Source organism: Lipotes vexillifer, unplaced genomic scaffold (genome assembly GCF_000442215.2).
Source record: "Lipotes vexillifer unplaced genomic scaffold, Lipotes_vexillifer_v1.1 scaffold624, whole genome shotgun sequence".
NCBI lineage: Eukaryota > Metazoa > Chordata > Mammalia > Artiodactyla > Lipotidae > Lipotes > Lipotes vexillifer.
This window is the reverse complement of record NW_006771007.1, coordinates 279,575-304,457: the sequence shown is the minus strand read 5'-3', so window position 1 is coordinate 304,457 and position 24,883 is coordinate 279,575. Positions and strand designations below refer to the sequence as shown.

At 47.4% G+C, this 24,883-nt stretch overlaps 2 protein-coding genes across 2 annotated transcripts in view; one reads left to right on the top strand and one right to left on the bottom strand.

The window, feature by feature from the left end:
* Positions 1-2,465: 2,465 nt before the first annotated feature.
* TSR2 (TSR2 ribosome maturation factor) lies at positions 2,466-7,428 on the top strand. The gene is made up of 5 exons (XM_007446474.1): positions 2,466-2,564; positions 2,728-2,818; positions 5,368-5,459; positions 6,016-6,189; positions 6,429-7,428. Exons 1-5 carry the CDS (start codon positions 2,466-2,468, stop codon positions 6,552-6,554), a joined length of 582 nt encoding a protein of 193 aa, XP_007446536.1. The 3' UTR covers positions 6,555-7,428.
* The window catches only part of FGD1 (FYVE, RhoGEF and PH domain containing 1), a 35,951-nt gene continuing 18,460 nt past the window's right edge, over positions 7,393-24,883 (bottom strand). The window contains exons 5-18 of the mRNA XM_007446475.1: positions 24,033-24,122; positions 23,205-23,353; positions 21,674-21,830; positions 21,430-21,568; positions 16,145-16,203; positions 15,852-15,998; positions 15,368-15,460; positions 15,126-15,205; positions 11,492-11,522; positions 10,878-10,979; positions 10,360-10,485; positions 10,021-10,182; positions 8,854-8,997; positions 7,393-8,317 (exon numbers count right to left, since the gene is read on the bottom strand). Of these exons, the coding sequence (XP_007446537.1) occupies positions 8,012-8,317; positions 8,854-8,997; positions 10,021-10,182; positions 10,360-10,485; positions 10,878-10,979; positions 11,492-11,522; positions 15,126-15,205; positions 15,368-15,460; positions 15,852-15,998; positions 16,145-16,203; positions 21,430-21,568; positions 21,674-21,830; positions 23,205-23,353; positions 24,033-24,122 (1,785 nt within the window). The 3' untranslated portion in view covers positions 7,393-8,011. The remainder of the gene's footprint in view (positions 8,318-8,853; positions 8,998-10,020; positions 10,183-10,359; positions 10,486-10,877; positions 10,980-11,491; positions 11,523-15,125; positions 15,206-15,367; positions 15,461-15,851; positions 15,999-16,144; positions 16,204-21,429; positions 21,569-21,673; positions 21,831-23,204; positions 23,354-24,032; positions 24,123-24,883) is intronic.

Here is a 24,883-nt window from a genome sequence, read left to right as displayed (position 1 = left end):
AACTAAACAGAAGTTTCCCCAAATTTAACAACAATCTTAAATTTTGTGTTACTAATAACAAGCTGTGAAGTTGAAATTTTTCTAAACTACCAATAACAAAATATTTTGATCAACTGAATGGAACTGAATTCAATTGAATTCTTTTTATTCTTTCTTGAAAATGTTATTATAAAATAATTGTCATTTACTTACAGGAGGATATCAAAGTGTTTGCAGCCAAAAAAAAAAGGAAAAATTAGTAGAGAGATTAGTCAGGCAATTAATAAAAATATTTTATTTCTCTAGTTTTGAGGATGTTTGTGGCATTTGTCAGTTTTTTTTAAAATTTGAATTTGTAAATTTTAAAACTTCTTTTATAAATCTAAAGCAATACTCACTTTCATTCCTAAATTTGTACTGTTTTTCTTAAGAACAGCTTTCAAAATTCTATCTGCCTCAGGCCTTTCAAAAATCTGCATTCACCCTGAGCACTGATCATACTCTATGGTCCTTGGAAAATCTTGCATGCCAGACTGTAAGCTCCTTGAGCATCTGACCAAACCCCATGACTCAGCAGCACTAAGCACAGGGCCAGACACAGAAGTATCAGTACTGTTTGTTAACATGGACTTGTCCAAAGTTTGCAACCTTTGCTGTGAGAGGGAATCACCTATAATACTTTTCTAAAAACAGCTTTATTGAGATATTATTTATATACCATAAGCTTCACCCATTTAAAATGTACAATTAAATGGTTTTTAGTATATTTTCAGAGTTGTGAAACTATATTAGTTTGCTAGGGCTGCCATAACAAAATACTACAGACTGGTGGCTTTAACAACAAAACTTTATTTTCTCAAAGCTCTAGAAGCTAGAAGTTTGAGATCAAGGTGTTGGCAGGTTTGGTTTCTTCTGAGGCCTTTTTCCTCATCTTGCAGATGTGTGTTCACATGGTCATCTCTCTGTGCATGCGTCTGGTTTCTCTGTCCTAATCTCCTCTTTTTTTTTGGCCACACCATGCGTCTTGTGGCATCTTAGTTCCCTGACCAGGGATTGAACCCCCTGTGTCCCCTGCAGTGGAAGCACTGAGTCCTAACCGCTGGGCTGTAATCTCCTCTTCTTATAAGGATACCAATCATATTGGACTAGGGTGCACCCACATGGCCTCATTTTACCTTAATTACCTCTTTAAAGGCTCTGCCTCCAAATACAACCACATTCTGGGGCTTAGGGCTTCAACATATGCATAGAGGTTGGGGGTGGGACACAACTCAGGCCCTAACAGCAGATGTCACCACATCTAATTTTAGAACATTTTCATTGCCCCTAAAAGAAACCCTATACTCCTTAGGAGTCAGGCCACATTTTCCCCCTTCCTCTATCCTTAGGCAACCATTAATCTATTTTCTGTCTCCATAGATTTGCTTGTTCTGTACATTTCATATAAATGATACCATGCAATACATGGGCTTTTTTGACTAGTTGGTAGTGATGTCACCTCTTTCATTCCTCATTTCAGTAATTTGAATCTTCTCTATTTTTTACTTAGTTAATGTAGCAAAAAGTTTGTCAAATTTTTTGATCTTTCTTAAAAAGACTGAGTTTTGGTTTTACTGATTTTCTCTGTTTTCTATTTTCTGTTACATTTATTTCCTCTCCAATTTTTATTATTTCCTTCCTTCTGCTTGCTTTGGGATTACTCTGTTCTTCTTTTTCTAGTTTCCTAAGGGGGAAGGTCAGGTTATTCATTTGAGATCTTTCTTCTTTTTTAATAGGGACGTTTACAGCTATAAAATTCCATTTAAGCATTGCTTTGGCTGCACCTCATAAATTTTGGTGTGCTGTGCTTTAGCTTTCAAGTCATTTCAAGATGTCTTCTTATCTCTCTTGTGATTTTTTCTTTGACCCATTTGTTATTTAGAAGTGTGTTAATATCCACATATTTGTGAATTTCACAAATGTCTTTCCGTTATTGACTTCTAATTTCACTTCATTGTGGTCAGAGAACGTACTTTGTATGATTTCAATCCTTTTAAATCTATTGAGGCCTGCTTTAGACTTAACATATGGTCTGTCCTGGAAAATGCTCCACGAGCACTTCAGAAAAATGTGTATTCTGCTGTTATTGGGTGGAGTGTTCTATAAGATGTTAGGATGCATTATTAAATGCAGATTTTTAGGCAATGCTACATGAGGTTGCTTCTGTCCTAGGGCCTGAAATGTGCATCTTTAATAAGTTCCGCACATTTTTTCTGCACAGTACCCATGGGTCCGGAACTCATGGCCTCAGCCGCCCTCCCCTCCTGGCTTCCTTAGATTTAATTATTACATGTGAGTGACTGCGGTGGTGTCATCGATTGCTCGACAGACTTTTCTATTGCTCTAGTCTTGCTGCCAGGTCTGCGGAAAGGCGAATCTGCGTTCTCGGCTTCCGACTCCTTCTGCCTGGGCGGTGCTGCGCTGGTATTGGCCCGCCTGGATGTCACATGCTCCGCGGCCGGATGATGGCGGGCGCTGCTGAAGATTCGCGAGCGCTCTTCGGAGTTGCTGTCCGCGCAGCGTTGGAGGCCTGGCCCGCCTTGCAGGTGAAGGGGGCCGCGGCTGGGACAAAGGTTAAAGACCGGGGCACAACAGGAGTTGGTCCGGCGAGCCGCCGGAGGCTCGGTTGGGCGGTGTAAGCAGCGGCCACCTGCGCCCCCGTAGTTCGGCTCCCGGGCTGACGTGGTGGGCTTGGGCCTGTGTTCGCAGATCGCTGTGGAGAACGGCTTCGGGGGTGTGCATAGCCAGGAGAAGGCTGAGTGGCTGGGGGGTGCGGTGGAGGAGTACTTCTTCCGCAATGGTGAGTGAATGTGAGGCGCTAGGACGTGTCTCTGTGGGGGCGTGGGAAGGAGGAGGCCGATCCTAGTGAGTCGGCACTTCCTTTTGAGCAATTGTCGGTTGGTACCTGAGGGCGAGGTGGAATGAATGCAGGCTTTGGAGTCAGAATCCTGAGTTCGAATGCCTTACGGGCCGTGCCATTGACTCAGGGTATCAGGCTGGACAAGTCGGTTTACTCCCCTGAGACTCAGTTTCATAATTTGTAAAATGGATATAAAAGTATCCACCAGCGCAGTCCAATAGAAATACAATGCTAGTCGCATCACGTAATTTAAAATTTTTCAGCAACCACTTTAATAAAGTAAAAAGCAGATGAAATTAACATTATCCAACTCAACATATCCAAAATACTTCAACATGTAGTCAGTATAAAACATTATTAATGAGATGTTTTACATTTTTTTTAGCATTACGTTTTCAAAATCTGGTGGGTATTTTTCAGTTTTAGCACATCTCATGTTTTTGGCCTAGCCACACTTTAAGTGCTCAGTAACCACATTCGACTTTTTGGACAGCAGAGATCTACATCTTTGGTGTGTCTTGAGGGTCGTTAAGAATAAGGGGCCCTGCAGGGAGTCTTTTGCGAAGTATGATTTTTACAGAATTTTTCATATAGTTTTTTAGTCTTGGAGATGACATTAGGCAGTGTCCTTTCTCTCAAGGAAGTTTACCATCTAGTGAGGGATCCAGATAAGTAAATAGGCGTTTACACATAGGGTGATAGGTGTTCTAGTAAAGAGGAGCTCGGTGCTTGGGTAATGTGAGACTGGGAAGGAGGCGTCTTTTGGAGATCGTTAGGGGGTGGTGGTGATTGGGCTGAATCTTAAGAGATGAGAAGGAGTTAACTAGGTGGGGGAGGCAGAGAGAGCAGCACTCAAAAATAAGTCCTGTGGTATGAGGAGATTATGTGTTATATTTGGAAAAGTGGCGGGGAGCTCAGTGTTAGAGTAACGGTGTGTGTGTGTGCTTGTGGGTGTGTGGAAGGGAGGAGTGGTGGAGAATGGGGGTTGGAGAGGACCCTGGAAAGGGGTGAGACGTGGAAGGTCTTATGGGCCTTTGATTTTTGTCCTTTAAGCTAGTGTTTGCCAAAATGCATGTGTTGGAAGACTAGTTCTGTTAGATGTTCAGCGAAGAAAAACCTTCTCCAGACAAATTATATAAGAAAAGCTCTTTTCTTCAGTTCTTACTTAAGAGTCACAGTAATCATTAACATATTAAAGGCTTGGATAAGGTTAAGAATCACCAAAAAGAAACCTGTTTACCTTTGGTTCCCATTAGTTTTCTGTGAATAGCTTCCCTTAAAACCCAGCAGGACAGTTATTTCTCAGAAGCAGAACATGAAACACTGCAGTAGGTGATTAAAAATTCATGAGCAGGATCTAAAACGATGGGGTTTTCTGGCTAGAAAGTAGTCAGTGTGGAGCATGGACTGGAGAGGGAAAGACTGATGAGGAAGCTGTTTCTGTCTAGAAAATGAGGAGGCCTGAACTAGGGCACTGGCAATAGTCATGGAAAAGAAGGGGTGGCCCTAAGGAAATTGTTTGGCTGTAGAGGGGGAGGGGAAGGGGGGCAGGTTTCAGGTTTGAGTCGCTGGGTGGCTTAGGTGCCTTTCATGGAATAGAAGAATGCTGGGGAATGAGAAGTAGGTTTGCAGGGTAAGATGATGAATCTGACTTTGGATATGGAGGGTCTGAGGCACCTGTGAAACAGGTGGAGAGTAGTCTGGGTTGGAGACAGATTTGGGGGATATTAGAGTGTTAGGGAAAGCCAAGGAGGTGAATGAGCTCTCCCAGAGGGAAGAGAGAGCAAGGAGCTTTGTGGAAGACTTTCTTGAGTTATTCTCTAATTCAGAAAAAGTAGAGCATGGGCCTATAAGGTAACTGAAGCCAAGAGTCTTAGCCAAAGTAACACGATAGGATGTTAGGTCAAGGCTGTGATGATTTCATTGTGGCAAGTACTTAACATCCATTTCTTCTTACCTATGCCATTGGTCTGTGGCCTCCTGTGTCGGTGGAACCACAGCTGGGAAGAGTCTCTGCATTTCAGAAACTTCAGCCCTTGAGTGATGGAAGTGAACATGGATTATGGGTCTCCCCTGTGCTAGGCATTGTTTGGGTGACTTCTCATAACAGACTTTCAAGGAGGTTACTATTAACATCACTTTGCAGATGAGAAAACTGAGGCTTGGAGATGAGTAAGTCACATGCTCAAGGTCACACAGAGAGGAGGCCAGTTAAAATAGGCCAGATGAAAGAGGGCGAGTGTGGATGGAATGCTGCAGGAATAGAGGGCTTAGTAGAATGCAGGAGATTCGAAATTAGGTATTTTATTTTTTCTTTTTAAAAATCATGTTAAAACCTGGAAAGTAGAGCACTTTAGCAAATAAAAGGCTCAGTGAACCTTTACCCACCAACCAGATGTGGATCCACTAAGTAGGTATTGAAGGGTAGTGGGCAGGGGTGATGAAGTTGGCTGGTCTTTGATCAGAGGACCCTATCCTTTCCTACTCAGCTGACTTGGAGCTAGATGAGGTGGAGGACTTCCTCGGGGAGCTAATGACAAACGAGTTTGATACGGTTGTGGAGGATGGGAGTCTGCCCCAGGTGAGCATATCATGGATACAACTGCTGTCTCCCTGCCTGCAGCCTTTCTTCTCCCTAGCTGTCTGTTTTAGACCAATACTCTTGGCTGTAACCATTCTTTTCTTGAGTCCTGTGCAAGAACGTTCTATGACTCCCTATTGCCTGAGTCTAGTCTTCCCAGGCTTTTCAAATCTTGCCCCTTTTATTTCTCTCTATACATCATTCTCAGCTAGGTCTGTTCGTCACCCCCATCTCAAGGACACATCAGGCCAGGTACATTTCCACCCCTGCTCTGGTTAACATTACTGCCCCCACTGGGATTGCCTTCCCTTTTTACATCTTCCATCTTTCAAACCCACTTCTAGTGCCTTCCCTGCTAGGAGGCCCTCCTTCAATGCTTCAGACCCTTACCGAGCCCTTCATATGTGGTTGCTTCATTAGTGAACTCCTTGGAGAGGAAAGAGCCCCATTCTCTTCTGGAAAATTCCAGACCCCTCCCCAGCCTTGCTGCAAACTCGGGCTGGTTGTATTGTAGGTTCTCTAGAAAATCCAAGCTGGTTGAATGTTTTCTTGGTAGGTGAGCCAGCAGCTACAGACCATGTTCCACCACTTCCAGAGGGGTGATAGGGCTGCTCTGAAGGAGATGGCCTCTCTCATCACCCAAAGAAAGTGCAAGGTCAGAGCCACCGCACTGACGACAGCCAGAGAGACTGATGAGGATGATGATGCAAACAGCGTGGAGGAGATGGAGGTGAAGGGGGTGCCTCTTGGGTGTGGAGATGCAGATATTTTCAGTCTGGAAGATCAGCTAGTTTCACAGGGAAGTTCTGGGGGTGGTGGTGATGGTGGTGGTGGTTGTATTATCCAGAGAGGGCAGGAAACTTTCCTAAGGTCACACAGCCAGTCCTGGCAAAGCTGGGAGAGCCTGGGTCTCCATTGGCCACAGTTGGGAGGTGTTGTATTTAGCTCTCTCTTGTATTTCTCCTCCAGGTCACAGCTACGAATGACGGGGCAGCTACAGATGGGGTCTGCCCCCAGCCTGGTCCAGACTCCCAGACTATTAAGGAAGAGGAGATAGTGGAGGATGGCTGGACCATTGTCCGGAGAAAGAAATGAGTGGGGCTGGAAATAGTCTGGGTCCTTGTTTGCTAGTTGTTTGGGGCTTGTTTGTAGGGGTTTTTTGGAGGGTCATGGACCTCTGGACTGGTTACCCCATCTCCACCCTCTCCCATTCCCCTGTCCAGCTCCTTCCAGGGGAAGAAGAGCCCAAGGGTCTTTGGTCTTGGGGTGGTCTGAGTGATGAGGCCTGGTTTCCCAGCAAAGTGCCACTTGGGTGCAGTCAGTGTGAAGAGGGAGGGATGAGTGGGTATGGGAGTGACTAGAGGAAAAGCTAAACGCTGGCTGGTAGTAGGTTGGTGGATGTGTGAAGGGAGAGGACGAACAGGAGAACCAGTATTCCCGCTGGGTAAGGAATGTTAAGATGAGCTTGCTCATGGAAGAGAGGTTAGTTGATGTGAACGGAAGTAGCTGTGGTACCTCTCCCTCACTTCCCCCTGCCCCCACACAGAGCAGCTGTATGCCCCTGCCCAGAAATTGGAACCTCCCAGGAATGCTTCCTTCCTGCAGCCCAGTGTCCAGCCCTGGGCTCCTTCAGGATGTCTAAGACCTTGTCTAGGCAGTGAGCTCAGGGGACCTGGGGCTTTGTTTTCTGTCTCCTTCAACCTCTTTTCAAACTCCTCATCCCATTGAAGTCCAGGGATGAGGCTTAAGACCTCAATAAATAATGCCTTATTGTTTAATTTGTGGCTTGACCTGTGAGTAGTCTTGGAATCAGCCTTCTGGGAGCTGAGCTTCAGAGCTCAGCAAGGGAGCAGTTTCTGGGCCCACCCCAGCAGCCTGGTACTTTGGACAAACAAACGGACGAATGGAGCACAGCAGTGCTCTGAACGTTTCCGTAAGCCTGAAATAAACTGTATTTTTCTTTAAAAAACAAAACAAAGAGTATTCATTGTCCTCCCCCCTGTTCCCCTGTCCTGCCCGGTGGCCCTGCCATGGGTCTGGACGATAAAATACTGGGTTGCCTGGGGCCAGGTAGAAGCTGTAAGCCATGGGAGAGGCAGGAGGTCACCACCCCATGTAGCATCATTACATGTGAAGACACTGGTTGAGGGGGCAGGGGTGGGCCAGGACCATGGGGTCAGTGGCAGAGCTGGCACTTGAATCCAGATCTCCTGCCTCTGGTGCTTTGGGGGGAATTGGGTGGAGGCAGGATCTGTAGGGTATTGAGGGGTTGGGGGGAAATGGCCTAATTCAGGCAGGTCTAGCAACAGCTCCCACCCTCCCTGGAGGACAGGGTTTAAAAAAAATTAACATCACTGTAGGAATATTTCTTTTAAAAGCCCAGGTTTTGTGAAAAGATGAATTAAAAAACCCAAGACCCAGCATTCAGGATTGAAAGTGCCCATGATGGGAGTTCAAGTATTGACTGAGCTGGGAGAGAGCGGGCTGGGGCCCTCAATTGGACATGGGCAGCTAGAGTGTGGGGCAGGGGGCCCCAGGTACCCACAAACCCTCTAGGTCTTGTCTTGGGTCTGGGGGGCTTTGGAGGGTTCCGCCGTGGCTCCTGAAGCTGCCACTGGTGCCTCCTCCATCTCTCTGTCCTCAGACAGTGTGGGCCCTGGGCAGAACGTGTCCCCACGGCCTGCCCGGCCGAGCACAGCCATCCAGCGCCGCTGCAGCTCCTCTGTCTCAGGACTGAAGTACCAGCTCAGGTGGCTCTGGGTGATCTTGAAGACATGCCGTCTGTCAGGCCGTTCCCCAGCCTCAGGAGGCCCCACCTCAAAGCCAATGAGGGGCAGGCTGCGCTGGGCTTTCACATCCTGGGGAACAGGGACAAAGCCAGGGGTCACCTAGGGGTTGGGCTTCTCACTGGTTTTGTATCTGCTAAACCCCTCTTTTTCTTCCCTTGCTCAAGAACCTTACGTGGCTTCACTGAGCAACAGGAAAATGTCTGAACTGGGGCTAGAACGCAGGCTGGTTCAAATAACTCTTTCCTTCCACACCCCAAACCAGGTGGGCTAGTCTCTTTAGCATATAATGTTTTCCAGCCTTTGGGCTGTTGCCCCTCATCTGCATCTTCCCCACTCCAAATTGGATTAAGCAGTGCCTTGTCTCCACTACAGCTTCCTCCAAGAAGCTAGCCCTCCCACAAGTCACCGACTTTTCTCTACATAAGTTGACCCACAGTCGCTCCTTGTCTCTAGCCAGTCTTTGTCTCACAAGGGTGGGGGCTTCTGATTTCTCCTTAGGTTCACCCTATCCTCCAAGGTCAAGGAGAGGTGAAGGACTCAGGTGAAAGGAGGGCAGCCTGGTTTTGCCAGGTGGCTGAAAGGACCCAAAGGAGTAGGATGCACACCTGAGGGGCTCCGTAGATGTACAGCACCAAGGGTTCGTTCTCAGGGACCACAAACCAGGCCTTGTGCCAGCCTTTCCCGCCCTTCTCCATGTAGTGCAGGAAGCTGCAGATGACGCTGTTCTCCGCAGCCACTGAGGCCTGTTTCTGTGGCCAGAGACATGGGGGGCATCAATGTTGATAGGAGGCCTAGCCTGGCTCCTCTTGGCTTCAACACCCCCTCAGCATAGGCATTGCTATTTCCATGTCTCAGGGGAGGATGCTGAAGCTCAGGTGGCGGGAGTGATTTGCCCATTGTCACTCAGTCAGAGTCGAGATTCAAAGCCAGGCTTGTCTGCCAGATTTGGGCCATGGCTGCTGCCTCTAAGAGTTGCTGGGAGGGGTGTGTAGCTCTCAGTGGGGGCACCTAAATGCCAGTCAGGCATTCTTCCATCAGTCCATTTATTCCTCAAGTCATTTATGCATTTACACTTCATCTTTTTTTTCATCTTTCATCACATGCATTCCCTGCACTCAGCAAGAAGCAACCTAGTGTTGTGGTTAAGGGGTTGGGTGGGTGGGTAAGGCAGTCAGTCCCAGAATCCCAGCCCTAGATGGAAATATATTGACTTGGAAGGAGAGCATATAGGGCTGATGTAAGGATTAAATGAATTAATACATACAAAGCGCATAGAAGAGTGCCTGGCACAGAGTTAGCTTTCTTTAAGCGTTAAATAAAATAAATACCTCAATTTAAAAAACAAAAGCAAAAGTGTGTTTATGTGCACGCATCTAGAAAGACAGGAAGCATAAGCATTAATGGTGGTAATCTCTGGGTCAAAGGAATACGATATTTTTGTTATTTTTGTTTATATTGTCTAACTTTCTTCAGTACATATATCCTACTTTGTAATAAGAAAGCTGTCACTCACTGTGTAACATGGGCAAATAACCTCCCAGGGCCTCAGTTTCCTCATTTGTAAAACAGAATAGGAATAGCATTGATAGGTAAGTTACTGTGAAGAATAAAGCACTTAAATAAAAATTACTCTTTCATTCACTCATACTCATTTTACTCACTCCAAGCCTGGGTCACTTGTTCAGTGGATACACACGGTACTACGATTTCAGAGATGCCCAGGCCTCAGCCACCACTGTGTGGGTGGGTTAGTTGGGGGGCTTGGCTCTTACCTCCAGGATGGACCTCCGGCGCTGGGGTGTATGCTGGCTGCAGGCTGGGCTGCTCCCGGGCACCCCATGCAAGGCCACGTAGCAGTCAGTGCACACACGGTTGGAGCGGTTGTTGTCATAGACAAGGCGGGCCCGGAACTCGGAGCACTTCCCACAAACCACCTGGGGTGGCAAGTGGGTAAGAACAGCCTGATTCCAGCGGGCCTTCCCCTTCAGTGTACCAACTCCCACAGCAGACTCACAGCCTCCCCCCACTTAAGAGAGTGCCCATTTAGAAGTGGGCCTTTGGGCTGCCAGCCTGTCCCCTCCCTAGCTCTGCCCCAGCTTCCCAGCACTCACATGCCCGCAGGCCTTGCAGTGGTGCCTGCGTTTGGTGATGGAATTGAAGGGCTCCTGGCAGCGCATGCACATGGTGACTTCCTTTTCCCGGATGGGCGTAGGTGCCCGCTTCCCAAGATCCACATTCTGGAGAGAGGGCCAGGTCTCAGGTCAGAGACAGCTACTCCCCAGTCCAGTCCATCCAGCCCTTGCCCCTGCCCCTGCCCCTGCCCCTGCCCCTGCCCCAAGGCTTGGATCATCCCTGGGAGGCAGCAGATACATTCAGAAGACCTGCCTTTGAGTCCTGGCTCTGCTCTACCTCACTGTGCGACTGACGACCAGTCACGTCTACTTTCTGAGCATTGTTTGCCCAATGATTTCTCTGTGGCCCTACCAAAAGAAGACTGTGCTTCTGAGGTCATGCACTGCCTCTCTGGTCTTTACCCTCTGGGAAGGGGAGAGGAGCATCACAAGGTAAGGTGGGCACCTGGAGGCCCGGAGGGGGTCCCGGTGCAGGAGGAGGGGGTGGGGACTCTTACCGGAGAGTTGGGGGGTGTGTCTTCATCTTCCCTGTTTGTGGAGTTCAACAGTTTGAAGGTCTCCAGCGTCTGTTCATGCTTCAGGAGGGTAGAATTGATGGCCTGGGAGGAGGTGTAAGAAGAGGTCAGAACACCTCAAAACTCACCCATTTCCACCCTTACCTCAACCTTCCTATAACCTAGCTTGGAGTCAGAAAAGTTGGGTTCTAGGCCCAGCTCTACCCCTTGCTAGGTGTATGACCTTGGGCAAGTCCCTTCCCAAATCCAGGTCTCAGTTCTTATATTTGTGAAGTGGGGGAGGGGGATCAGGGGCTGAAAAACCACAAAAGGCCTTCCTGGCTATTGCTATCTGGGATTAAGGTTTTACAAGGCTTAACTCACTGGGGTTACACCCTCAGAGGAGCCAGATTTCTAAAGGAAGAATTGGTTAGTTTCTGCTTAACCTCTGGACCTCAGTTTGCTTATCTGTAAAATGGGGATGGTAAAGTTTATTGGAAGGCAGGTGTCCAGGCCCATTCTGGTGAGATGTGAATTTTAGGGGAGAGCCCACCACCCCCTTGAAGACCTGTTAATACTCTTCCAGCCCCCTACCACAAAGCCGCCTTGGATGTTACCTGGACCCAGTCTTTCTTCTCCTCCTCAGTCCTTGGGTAGGGAAGGTGGTGGGGGCAGGGGGAAAGAAAGATGTTGGGTTAGGCAGGCCAACCAAAAGCAACTGTAGTGGTAAAGAGCAGGTGTTTTGGAGTTGGAAAGACCTGAGTTTGACCCTCTTCTCCTTCACTTATCACTTGTGACCTTAGGTAAGTCATATAACCTATCTGAGTTTATTTATTCAATAGTTATTAATACTCTCCAGACCCTGTGCTAGGAACTTGGGCCTCAGAGAGGACCCTACCATCAAGGAAGGAGCTCACAGTCTAGAGGGGGAGACAGGGACAATACAGGGGGATCAGTGCTGTGACAGAAGGAAAATGGGGCTGAGGTGATCTGTAAAGTTCCCAGCACAATCCTTGATACACTAGGTGCTCAATCAGTGTGAGTTGCTTTTTGTTTAATCTTTAAATAGTATGTTATTATCCATCAAAGTTTATATGGCTGCTTCATATTGTTCCATAGAGATATCTAATTTCTCTACATAATTTCCCTCATGAACTGTATTTACTGCTTTTGTCTTAAAGTGTCCATATATGTATGCATCTATTTTTGGACTCTGTTCAGTCTGTCTAATTTATATCCTTCTGCCATAAAACACTTTTTAGTAGTTTTTTGCTAAGTCTTGAAATCTGGTAATGTAAATCTTCAAACTTTGTCATCAAGATTGGTCCGGCTGTGCTAGGTTCGTTGCATTTCCATATATATTTAGAATCAGTATGTCAACTTTTACACACAAAAAAAATCTACTGAGATTTTGATTGGAACTGAAGCTGTAGATCAATTTGAGATCATCATAGTCCTAGCAATATTGAATATTTCAGTACATGAAATGATAAATCTCTCATTTATTTAGTTCCTTTTAAATGTCTCTCAGCAAAATTTTATGGCTTTCAGGGTAGAGGTCTTGAAACTATTTCATTAAATTTCTTTCTAGGTATTTGATACTTTTGATATTGTAAAGAACATTATTTTTCTAATTTTATTTTCTAATTGTTGCTAGTATGTAGAAATACAATTAATTTTTATGTCAACCATATATCTGGTGATCTTGATAAAGTCATTAGATATGGTACTTATTAAATTTGTTTGGATTTTAAAAAAAAAGAAGGCAGGCTCCCACATGCCACAGAGCAACTAAAAATTAGAAGAGGCCAGGCAGGAGTCAGCCAAGAAGCTGGTCCTACTCCTAGTGAGCAGTCGATGGGCCTGCACCGGAGGCCTTGGAGACTGCAGGGCAGACTAGAGAGTTGGGGAAGGAAGGCAGAAATATATACTGATACCTAAGTCAGTGGTTCTAAACCCTGGTGCACACATTAAAATCATCTGGGGAGCTTTTAAAACTCCCCATGTTCAGGCTATACCCCAGACATATTAAACCAAAGTCTCCAGGGGTGGGTCCCAGACATCAGTATTTTTAAAAGCTCCTCAGCTGATTCCTGTGTCACCAAAGTTGAGAATCAGTTGTCTAAATGGTGGGCATATGGGTATTTGTTGTATTTCTACTTTTCTGGATATTTGAAAATTTTCATTAAAAACAACTTTTTAAAGGGCAATAAAAGCAACTGCAAAGCAAATGCTCCATGCCTTCCCTCTGCCACTAGGAGGAAACCCTACACTGCTCCGTTCACCCTTCTGGGCCCAGCATCCCTCTGCAGCCCCCTCCTTCCCAGCCTCCCAGCAGACGACTCATCCCAGTCACGTGGCTTATCACTTAGGCTCTGCTGAGGCCTCACTGGGCCCCACACCTGCCCTCCCTGGAAGTGCCCGTTGTCGCCTTTGTTCTCACTTTCCTGGCCACAGGCCTCTGAGATGCTCTCTCAGTCTCTCAGAGCATCAAACCTAACTCCCTTCTCTCATCTTCCAGGACGACACCCTCTAGCCCACATTCATCTCTCTCTCCTGCCTCCACACAGTTCCAGCAATGAGGGTTCTGACTCTCATTTCTTAATTCCTTGCAGCCTGTCAGAAGCAGATCATCTACCCATGTGCATCCACTCGCTGGCCCTGACCATGGCCTCAATACCCTATCACCTGGGCCCTCAGAAGGCAGCATGAGCTCCAATTCCCGCTGTTTCTTTTTAGCTGTGGGATCTTGGGCAAGGTGCATAACTCTTCTGTGCCTCAGTTTCCTCATCTGTAAAGTGAGGTTGATGGTAACAGTGGCTACTTCAAGGATTGTTTTAAGAATTTGACTAGTCAATTTAAACTTAAATTGTTTAAGTTAAAATTAACTTAAAACTGTGTCTGGCAGGGACTTCCCTGGTGGCACAGTGGTTAAGAATCCGCCTGCCAATGCAGAGGACACAGGTTCGAGCCCTGGTCCGGGAAGATCCCACATGCCACAGAGCAACTAAGCCCATGCACCACAACTACTGAGCCTGCCCTCTAGAGCCTGTGAGCCACAACTACTGAGCCCATGTGCCACAACTACTGGAGCCCATACACCTAAAGCCCGTGCTCTGCAACAAGAGAAGCCACAGCAATGAGAAGCCCGTGCACTGCAACAAAGACCCAACACAGACATAAATAAATAAAGAAATAAAAATTAAAACAAAAACTGTGCCTGGCCTAAGAGCAAGTCTTCATTAAATGTGAACTATTATTATAATCATTCAAGTAGAGAATGGATATGAAGGCCCCTTTGTTAAATAGCTAGGCATTATTTTAAAATTTGTTATTATTTAAAATTTTTTTATTATGAAAAGTTTCAAGCATAGAGAAAAGTAGATAGGATAACACAAGTACATTAAATATATACCCACTATATAGATGCAAATTTTAAAAATATTTTGCTATATTTATTTCATATATATGTATATATTAATATATATTTATATATGTAGATATGTGTGTATATGTATATATTTTTTGGTTGACAAATCATTTAAAAATAAGTTACAGATATCATGATACTAAATCATGCATCACCAAAAAACAAGGCCCTGGGGCTTCCCTGGTGGCACGGTGGTTGTGAGTCCACCTGCCGATGCAGCGGACACGGGTTCGTGCCCCGGTCCGGGAAGATCCCACATGCCGTGGAGCGGCTGGGCCTGTAAGCCATGGCCGCTGAGCCTGCGCATCCAGAGCTTGTGCTCTGCAACGGGAGAGGCCACAGCAGTGAGAGGCCCGCGTACCGCAAAAAAAACCAAAACAAAAAACAAGGCCATTCTCCTATATCCTCCTATACCATTATCACACCTGAGAAAGTTAGCAATGATTCCCTGATAGCTGATGCCCAGTTCACAGTTAGGATTTTCCCTATTGTCTTGCAAATGTCTTTTAGGGCTGTATTTCTCAAACCAGACTCCTATCATGGACCAAGCATTGCATTTGGTTGTTATTTCTCTTAAATCTCTGAATCTACAATAAACTATTTGTGCTGTTATTTATGTTTGGTTTACTATCTCATTCTTCCCTCTCCTCTAACAAAACCCATCAGAAGAGCAAGCATCTTTGGGGAAAGGTACCCACCCTTTCTCTAGAACAATCTCTCCTCTAGGGAGGTAGCCTCTGCCCTGGCACTAGGCCTAGAATGCCTCAGCATATCTGAAGGGAAGAGGGGGCTGGAGGGAAGATACAGGCAAGGGCAAGTACCTGGCCTGGAGCTCCAGGGAGCGCTGCTTTCCTGACACCAGGAAGGTCCGAGGCAGATTGAGGTTGGAGCTTTCCTTTAGCTGAATGGAGAGAGAAAGGGGCTTGGTGAGGCCTACTGAGCTCTACAGGGCCCTCGCCCTCTGCACATATGCACACACTTGGGGTCAAAGTCAGAACGTCTTTGTTCCTCCCAGCACCAAGGCCCCACACCAGGTCCCCATTTCCCACCTCCTGGTGCTCACCTCCATGCCATCTACATCGATGCGTGCCCGCACGCTAAACTTCTGGCCAAGGAGCCGCAGCCTGGGCACACAGTAAAGGAGGCGGTCGTTGAACTAGGAAGGAAAAGGTTTCAGATGTATGTTTCAGATGCACACAAGGGGTGTGGCCCAGCTCCCTTCCATTATTACTCCCGAAGCTTTACTGCTAGGGACTCAAGGCAATAGGTGGAGAAAACACAGTCCAGACTGGGCACAAAGGTTGCAAGGAAAGAGCCTAGGCATGGGAGTCCCTTCCTAGTTGGGTGGCCTTGGGCAAGACACTTCTCTCTAAGTCTTAGTTACATTATCTGTAAAGTAGAGAGAAAAAAATTCCCAGTAAAGGTAGTGAAAATACAATGAGTTAGTAGAGGAAAGAATGGAGAGCAGGAAGTATAGCCTTGAGTGAGTACCAGGTCAATGTGGCGGGCGGGGGTGGGGGGCATGCTCCCCTACCCGTGGCACTTACTAGTATGAGGTATCGGTCTTGAGTGGTCCCATTCTTTGCTGACAGCTTAAGGATGTGGCCTTCTTTTATGAGCTCTTTAGTGGGGCTGACAATGTCTTCCTCACCCCCTAGCAGCTCATATACCTTCAGCAGCTTGTGCATTCGTTCCTGGCAGGAGACAGTGAATAAAAGGCAGGGTTTGGGGTGCTGGCCTCCCCTCAGATGTCCACAAGTCGCAAGCCCCCCACCCCAGAACGGAGATCGAGATAGGTGGCTTGGCCAAGGAAGGGCAAGGGGTTAGAAGGACCACTCACCATTTTGCGGATGGCAGCATTAGAGTGCTCTGCTGCTGTGGCTATCAGCTCCAGAGACTCTGCGGGCAGAGTGGGGGGTCAGATGTGGGGGCTAGCAGAGAAAAGGCTCTTGGGAGCTTCTCTGCTCCCTGAATACCTCCTCCTGGCCTGACCACACCCTCCCCATTCCAGAAAGTGCCAGCCTCAAAGATGTCCATAGCAACATCACTTAAAATCAGAAACTGACTCAATTAATGCCACGATAGCAGAATCACAGGACATGAAATAGCTGGCAGCCAATAAAACGCAAGCTTAAGATTATTATTACCATTAAAAAAACAACAATAATAGCTACACATGTAACTGGAAGGAAATATACCCATGTTTAACAAGTTGTCTCTGGATGATGGGACTATGGGTGATTTTTATTGTCTTCTTTTTCCATATTTTTGACAGAGAACACGTATTACTTTTATAATCAGAAAAAAGTCAGATGAAGCAAAGAGATGATCCTATTCTTTGTCTCAATAATTCTGATTATAGGAATCTATACCAAGAAAATACACATTTTATGTACAAATACACTTTCATTGCAGTGGTGTTTACAACAGTGTCAAACCAGAAACAACCCAGTTAAATAAATGTGCATTCATATAATGCAATACTAAACAACCTTTGCAAATGATGCTTTGGTAGGGTATTTCATAATCTGTGAAATGCTCAGGACATTTTAAGAAAAGGAAAGGATACAAACTTGTATATACCAAATGATCTCAATTTCACAAATATACGTGTATAAAAAACACCAGGAAGAAAATATGTCAAAATGTTCCTCACGCTTATTCTCTGGAGTCTCGTATCATAGGTGATTTTCTTCCCTGCCTCTTTCAGCTTTCCTGTATTTCCATATTTCCTATTGTGACCAGGTATCAGAAAAAAAACGAAATAAGTCCCTATGCATCTCCACACACTAACAAATCTTGCCCATGCTTGAGGCCCAGCTGCACTATACCCCTCTCTTGTCTGCACGGTGCTGTATTTTCCCACTCAGAAAATATGCCTGTAATGGAGGAGCACAGGTGCTTCTGAAGAGGGTCCACATGGTTGGCAAACCAAGTGTTATTTTCCTAGGGGAAAATGACCAAGGAAAATGACCATGGAAAATGACCTCCATGACCAAGTCTTGGTGCTCAAGATCTGTGGCCCCTAACCCAGTTCAGGCCTTTCAGGTGCGTCTCCAACCTCCCAGCCCTTTTCCATCCTAGCTGCCAGAGGGAGCATTCTCACATACAGCTTGCTGTCACTCCTCTGTTCAAATCTGTCAGTGGTTTCCCTTTGCCTTCAGGGTAAAGACCCAGTCCTTTAGCCTGGCATTCAAGGCCCTTGGTGATCTGGCTTCTGTTGACCTCTCCAGCTTTCTCCACTTGCACCTCTCTAAACATGTCCTGTCTTGCTTCACCTGGCCAACTCAGTCTTCTGAATTCAGCTCACCTCCTCCTATAAGCCTGCCCTGAGTTCCCAGGCTGGATTAGGATACTGTCTGGATTTCCACCTTCCCCTTTGCTCCCCTCTGTTCCACCAGTCACACTACGTATTCATTGTGTATTTATATATCTGCATCCCTCAGCAGACTAGGAGCTCCCTAGGATGGGGCCAAGGTCTCACCATCCTCTCCTGGGCTCCTGAACAGATGCTTTGCATGCCATCAGTCAATTGTCACAACAACCCTATGTGCCCTGTTTGTCCAATGAGGAAATTGAGACTCAGAGAGAATAGGTACCGGCCCTAGGCTATCTGCCTGGGAGGCAGCAGAGCTGACATCAGAGCTGCCCTTTCTCCCACACATTCTGCATCTCCCCTACCCCAGGGCAAGGGGCATGCTGGGTCGTGGAGGTAGGCAGTGCCCCGGGAAGGGGACAGGGAAGAGACTCTGGCAAGCTGTGGGCATATAAGTTCAGGCCTGTGGAGGCCGCTGGGCTCAGACCGCTTTGCTATCAAAGCGTATTGTGTGAGGTACAGACTGGCATTTCCAGGGGTCCAGTGTGTGTAGGCTCTGTCTGGGGATTCAGTGTGGGGATTTCAGTCCAGGATTTCATTGGGGGTTCAGGCTAGGGAGTACGCTTTGGGGAGCTTTGTGTAGGAGCTTGGTCTGGAAGCTCTGGTGGGCCTGGTCTGGGCTTGGCAGTCTGGGATCTTGGTTTGAGTTCAGTCTTGGGCTCAGGGTAGGCTGCTCAGGCCAGGAGTTCCAGCTGGCCTGGTTTGGGGAGTCTAGGGTCCAGGCTCCAGAGTTCAGTCTGGGAAGTAGAAAGTGGAGGAGTCAGTCTGGGGAACCAGGATTCAGTGGGGGCTCATACCTGGAGGTACTTTCTGGGGCTCTACCTGGGGATTTTAGTCTTGAGGGGTAAAAAAATATAGGGAGGTCAGCTTAAGATCTTGGGCTGGGGAGCTTAGTGAGCACATCTCAGGCTGGCTCTCATTCAGAGATTTTCATACTGAGCAGCTCAGAAAACTGGACTGGGAAGTTCTTTCTGGGGGGTTCATCTTTGGGCTCAATGTGGGAAGCTCAGCTGGCCAAGCTCAAGCTCTGAAGTTCATTCTAGGGACTCAGATAGGGCTGAGATTGGTATAAAACAGGAACCTAAGTTAGGTGAACTCAATCTGGGGGCTGATTTTAGGGGCATTCAGTATGGAGGGCATCAGTCAGGGCATTCAGTAATAAAAAGAACTAACATTTATTGAGTCTTTACCATGTGCCAGGTACTGTGCTAATAGCTTCACCTGGATCATCTCATTTATCCTCAAAACAATTCTATGAGGTAGGTATCATCATCATCTGGAGTCATTCTTTTGGGGTCAAGCTAGAAGTCTCAGTCTGAGTGACAGTAAATGCGGGGGGTAATCTAGGGTGCTCAGTTTGGCAATACCTGTCTACAAAATGGTGGCTAAGGAGATGAGACTGGGAAGTTCTTTGTGGGGAATCTCCCTCTGGGACCTCAGGCCGAGGGCTGTGACTGGGAACCCACTCTGAGCACCCTGGGTGGGGAGAGCATTTTGGAAACTCAGTCTGGGGATGTTAGTTTGGGGAAACCAGTGTGGGGGATCTATAACTGGGACCTCAAACTGGGTTCAGCCTGAGGGCTCAGGTTGGAGATGTCAGTCTATGGGGCTCATCCCAGGTAGTCAGTCTAGAAGGCTTTTTCTAGAGGTTTAGGTTTTATAGTTCATCCTGATACCTCAGTGGGGATTCTCATTTGGGGAAAGGACTAAGGCACTTAGTCTGCAGAGATCTGTTTGTAGAGTTCAGCTATCAGATTTTCTAGTGTTCTAGCTCTTTCTAGAAGTCCAGGCTTGGTAGCAAAGTGCCCCATCTGGTGGGGTGGAAGGGGCTCAGTTTAGGAAGTGGACACAGCAGTGGACACAACTGTCTGCTCCCGACCCTTGTGGCTTCCAGGACCCCACATTTTTTTGGTTTTCCTCCTACCTTTAGGGCTATTCCTTCTAAGTCTCCTTTGCTGATTCCACCTCCCTCAGCTTTGTCCTTGGCCCCCTTTTCTTCTCCATTTACACTCAATCCCTTGGTGATTATGGCCAGCCTCATGGCTTTGCATACTATCCCTGTGCTAGTGACATCCAAATCTCTCTCCCTGGGATTCTAGGCTCATCTAACTCCAAATCAAAGTCCTAAACTCATCTCAGGAACCATCACGACCAGCCAAAAATATGCACGCAAGTCATTCTTGACTCTTTCTCCCAAGTCCCACACCATTCACCCTAGTTCTTTCAGTGCTACTTTCAAATATAATATATTCTGAATCCAACCATTTCTCACTACTTCCACTGCTACCATTCTCATCAAGCCAACCTTTCCCACTTAGATTATTGCAAAAGGCTTCTAACTGGTCTCTTGGCTCCCTTTCTAGCTCCTCAAGCGATCCTAATCAAAACCTTGCCATGGCTACCCACTGCACTCAGAATAAAATCCATCTCCTCATCTTGGCCTTCAAAGACTTGCTCCTGTCTCCAGCCCTATTTCTTCCACCATTCTACCTTCACTGGTCATGCTCAGGTCACACTGGTCCTCTTGTTGGTCCAGAGATATGCAAGCTGCCGCCCCCCTGCCCCACCCCCACCCCCGTTAGGAACTCTGCACCTGCTGTTGCCTCTGCCTGGAACATGCTCCTCCCTACTCAGCACGTGGCTCCCTTCTTCTTATTCAGATTTGACTCAAATATCCTCTATCCTGAGAGGTCACCCAATCTAAAGTTGACCCCCCAGTCACTGTCACATTACCCTCTTATTCTCTGAATCACACATAGCACCTATCTAATGTTCTCCAGTGTATTTATGACTTTTGTCTACTATCTCCCCAAGTAGAATACACACTCCCTGATATCAAGGACCTTGTCTGTCTTGTTCACCTCCATGTCCGATGTGCCTAGGACAATGCACATAACACCAAGGTGCTCAGTAAATAGCTGTTATATTAATGAAGGAATGAATGGAAGTAACAGTCTGGGGAGAGAAAGTTGGGGAGACTCTGGGCAGCACTCTGGGGTGTGACCCTGAGGAGTGGGTCTCATACTGAAGAAATCAGAATGAAACACTTTTCTAGTGGTTCAATGTGTGAGTACTTGTCTAAGAAGGTGGTATCTCAGCCTAGAGATCCAAATCTGGGAGGCAGAAAATATGGAGTCCAGTCTGAGGTGCTCAGTTCTGGAGAGGTGATTCTGTGGGGTTCTGATCAGACATGGGGGTTCTTTTGGGAGGGTCATTCTGGGTAGTGGCTGGTGGATATGGAGTGAAGCTCTAATGTGGAGGATGGAAAGTCAGGGGCTTGATGAGACAAGCCTCTTTCTGGGGAGCTCAGCTGTGGAGATTCAGTAAAGAGGACTTGGCCTGAGAGGGTCAGTCTGGGCTCTTAGCCTGGTGGCTCAGTCCCTGGGGGTTTAGACTCAGTTTCACTTTGCACTTGGGACAACTTCGTTTGAGGACAAGTCAAGGGGTCAGCCTTGGGGTCTCAACCTAGGAAAGATGGCTCCCTTTAGGGGATCTTTCTGGGTATGCCCCTCAAACTCTGGAGTTCCAGTTGGGAACTTCAGACTGGGGGGGACTCCTGAATGTTCTGTGTGGGTGCTCAGGTAGAGATCTCAACCTGGAGGTTCATCCTGGGGTCTCATTCTGGACCCTCAAGGTGGGCCTTTCAGTTTGGAGGTCCTATTCTGAGATCTCAATTACGTGGCAATGGAAGGCTGACCCTGTGAGTTAAGTCTTGGGGTGGGGGGGCAGGGCCCGTTGTGTGCACTCACTTTGGGCATCCTTGCTGTCCGGGGAGCCATGGGGCAGCTTTAACAGATAGTCCTTGAGAAGCAGCTCATAACGGGGGATGCGCTGCACAGGCTCCAGCATGTGGTGCTGCAAGGTCAGGTTGCCACAGGCTTCCTCCTTCTGTGACAGGCAGAAGCAGGAAGGTTCAGGTCTGGCCAAAGACCCCTGACTGGGTCCCTGCAGACCTGTCCACCCCAGTCGGCCCCATCCAGCTTCACTGCTTACCTGCACCTCATGGATGATCACTTTAAACTGGGTAGAGCGCTCTGTCCAGGTGTTGACCAGCTCCACGGCCCGGTCAAAGTTCTTCACATACTCGCCGTACATCTTGAGGAAGGGTGCCAGCTTCTGCAGGATGTCTCCAATGCGTGGGTAGCGGTCCCTAGGGGGAAACAGGGGCTGATGTGGTCCTGCTGATCCTTGTCCCCCACAATGCCCCCACCCTGTAGGCCGGTCTTATCTCAGTCCTGGAAATCTACCTCTTAGCCAGTCTGCTCCTTTGGAAATGCTGCTTATATTATACACAAAGTAGGCCAAAAGGCTCAGTTTGACCTGAGACCATGGCCTGGGCTTCCACCCACCCCAACTCTGCCCTGCCTTGAGCACAAGGGATGACACGTCCTGGAATACCTGCTCTGACCTTACTGCAAGGGCCACTTCATACACTGCTTTTTGATTCTGTGCCCAGCCTTGTGCTGGGTGATTCTGGGGACACAAATGAGTCACACTTAGCTGAGCCCTGAGAGGGTCACTGTCAGGTAGGGGAGGGCAAAGTAACCAGGCCTGGTTGCACTCCTCAGGAGTCACAGTCTACTGGAGGACACAGAGGACCAAACCTGGTCCCAGCCTTCATTGGTCACAGTCTGCTGGGGGAGACATGAGAACCAGCCCTGGTTCAGCCCTCAGGGGTCATAGTAGTTGGGGAGATGTAGGAAGTGACTTCATGCCAGCCGTCTGTGGTCACACAGACATGCTTTATCCTGTGGGTGTGGGGAGCATGGAGATGATTTAATCAGGAAGTGACATGGTCTGATTGTTGTTCAGAAAGACCATTATGGCAGGTGGTATAGACGCTAAAGGATGAATTGGAAGAGGAGAGCTTGGAAGCCAGGAGACTGCCTATGAACCTTGCCCTTCTACCTCAGGACTCAGCTCAGATCTCACCTCCTCCCTGAATCCTTCTTTAACCCCCAGGCTAGTTTTGGTCCCTTTATCTGGATTCCCACAGCCTCCCATTCTCAGCTCTATCATAGCACTGATAAAAACAAACAAAAACAAACAAAACAAACAAAAAAAACAATAGCTCACATTCATTTAGCACTTATTACATACCAGGTACTGTTTTAAGCTCTCTACATGTATCAACTCATTTAATCCTTAAAATAACCCTACAAGGTAGGCTATTACTATTACCCTCATTTCACAGCTGAGGAGACTGAAGTAGAGTAATTTAAGAAACTCGCTTAACATCATAAAGCTAGCAAGAGGCAGAACTGGAATTTGACCCCAGCCAGTTTGGCTCCTAACCTCATACTCTTTAGAGCTTTGCTATTATTCTGTTGTAATTTTCTGAGTCCTAATCTGTCTTTCATTATAGATTGGGAGGGCCTAGAAAGCAGAGCTTAAGCCTGATTCTTTCTGTGAAAGGTGGTGAGGGGAGAGGGCAGGCAGGAACGAACTCTCGTGCACACATCTGGCCTGGGCTCGGCAGGCAAGTGGACAGGAAGGTGGGCAGCCTAGGTCTGGGGCCCCTCACCATTCCTCCATGCGCTTCTCTAGCTCAGGCAGCAGGAACTGCTGGTGGAAGCAATAGATGGAGCAGATGTTAGAGAAGATGCCATGGACGACGTCAGCCGGGAAGGAACTGCGGTTCCGAGCTTCTTCCAGCAGCCGGGCGCAGAACACCTATGGGGCAGGGCAGGAGAGATCAGCCCAGTGGGGCCTGGGGCTTAGCTGGGCAAGGGGCAGGTGAGGGCAGTGTCTTTGGGCAGCTCTGTGGAGTTTTGGGATCAGCACTGATCTTGAGACTGAGGAGTGAAGGAATGGAGTTTGGCTTATAATGTGGGGTTGGATTTCAGGTTGTCAAGGTTAGGATCTGAAGGTAGGCATTGGAACAATGAGAAGTCAGATTCAGGGTCAGGGTCAGAGAGAAGTTTGGAATTAGATCCATTCATTTAACAAATATTTTTGAGTGTCTACTGTGTGCCAGGCAGTGAACAAAGCAGACAAAAATTCCTACCCTTAGGGATTCTAGTGGGTTTGGGGGTCAGGAATAGGTCCAGGGTTAGAATGAGGTTCAGAGTGTGGTTCACAGCCAGGGGTTAATTCAGGATCTGGGTCAGAGTTGCAGTCAGGGCTGGTATACCTACCCAGGTTTAGGAATGAGGGTTGATACAAAGATCAAGCTTGGGGTCATGAATCAGACTTGGCTTCAGGGATAGGATGGGGGCCAAGGTCAGAGGGGAGCCTTACCAAACTCTAGATTCTGGCCCCAATGGTAGGGTTGGGCTCAGGTCCTATCACTTCCTCCTTGGCACCCGCCTACCAGGTCCTGGTGCCCTGGCACCCCTGAGGGACCATTTACCTGATCCAGGAGGTGGAGCCTGGAAACATAGGCTTTCTCGGTTTGCAGGAGCTCATTGGCAATGTGGAACACCTTCTGCTGCACAGTCAACTGCAGAGAGAAGAGGCAACTGCTGGTCCATCATCCTGTACCCTAATCTTCACAAAACCCCCAGAATTCTCAGATAGTGCAAATGCTACTCTAAGCCTAATGCCACCCTGAGATAACCCTACCTCCCATCCCTGAACCCATAAGCCCCACAGGTTCATCCCTAACTCCCCCGTGTTTCGTAAAGGTCACCCCTCAATTCTGATGCCGTGCACTCCTCATTCGGTCACTCATTCACCCAGCCATCTGCTCCCTCTATTCACTCAGCATAGTGTAGTGGTTAAGGTGTGGGCTGGAAAGTCAGACTTTCTGGGTCCAAATCCTAGCTCTGACATTTACTAGCCTGCATAAGTTGTATAAATGCTCTGTATTTAAGTCTCTTCATCTACATATACAGATAATAATAGGACCTAAGTCCATTTGTAATTGAGACAACAAAATGATTTAATATAAATAAAACATATTAGACTATGGATTAAGTAGACTATAAATGTTATTTATTCACCCACTCAGTTCACTGTCAGCAAAGGCTTACTGAGTACATGGGGTGTGAGGAAAACCCAAAAGTATAAAAATGTATAAAACTCATTGCCTGTTGGGCCACTTGCCTGTTCACTGGACACATATTTGCTGAGTCCCAGACCTCGGCCTCCACATTTGAGCCGGGTTCTGGCGGAGCAGGTATTCTGGCTGCAACCTAATTAATGGCAAGGATGCCTTTGGAAGCAGTGTTAGGCTGCTGGGGCACAGAAAGGGATTCCTGC

Coding starts and splice junctions, on each gene's coding strand:
- TSR2 (XM_007446474.1), top strand. CDS start 2,466: ATGCTCCGCGGCCGGATGATGGCGGGCGCTGCTGAAGATTCGCGAGCG. Junction 5,460..6,015: donor AGGATGGGAGTCTGCCCCAG/GTGAGCATATCA, acceptor TTTTCTTGGTAG/GTGAGCCAGCAGCTACAGAC. Junction 6,190..6,428: donor ACAGCGTGGAGGAGATGGAG/GTGAAGGGGGTG, acceptor TTTCTCCTCCAG/GTCACAGCTACGAATGACGG.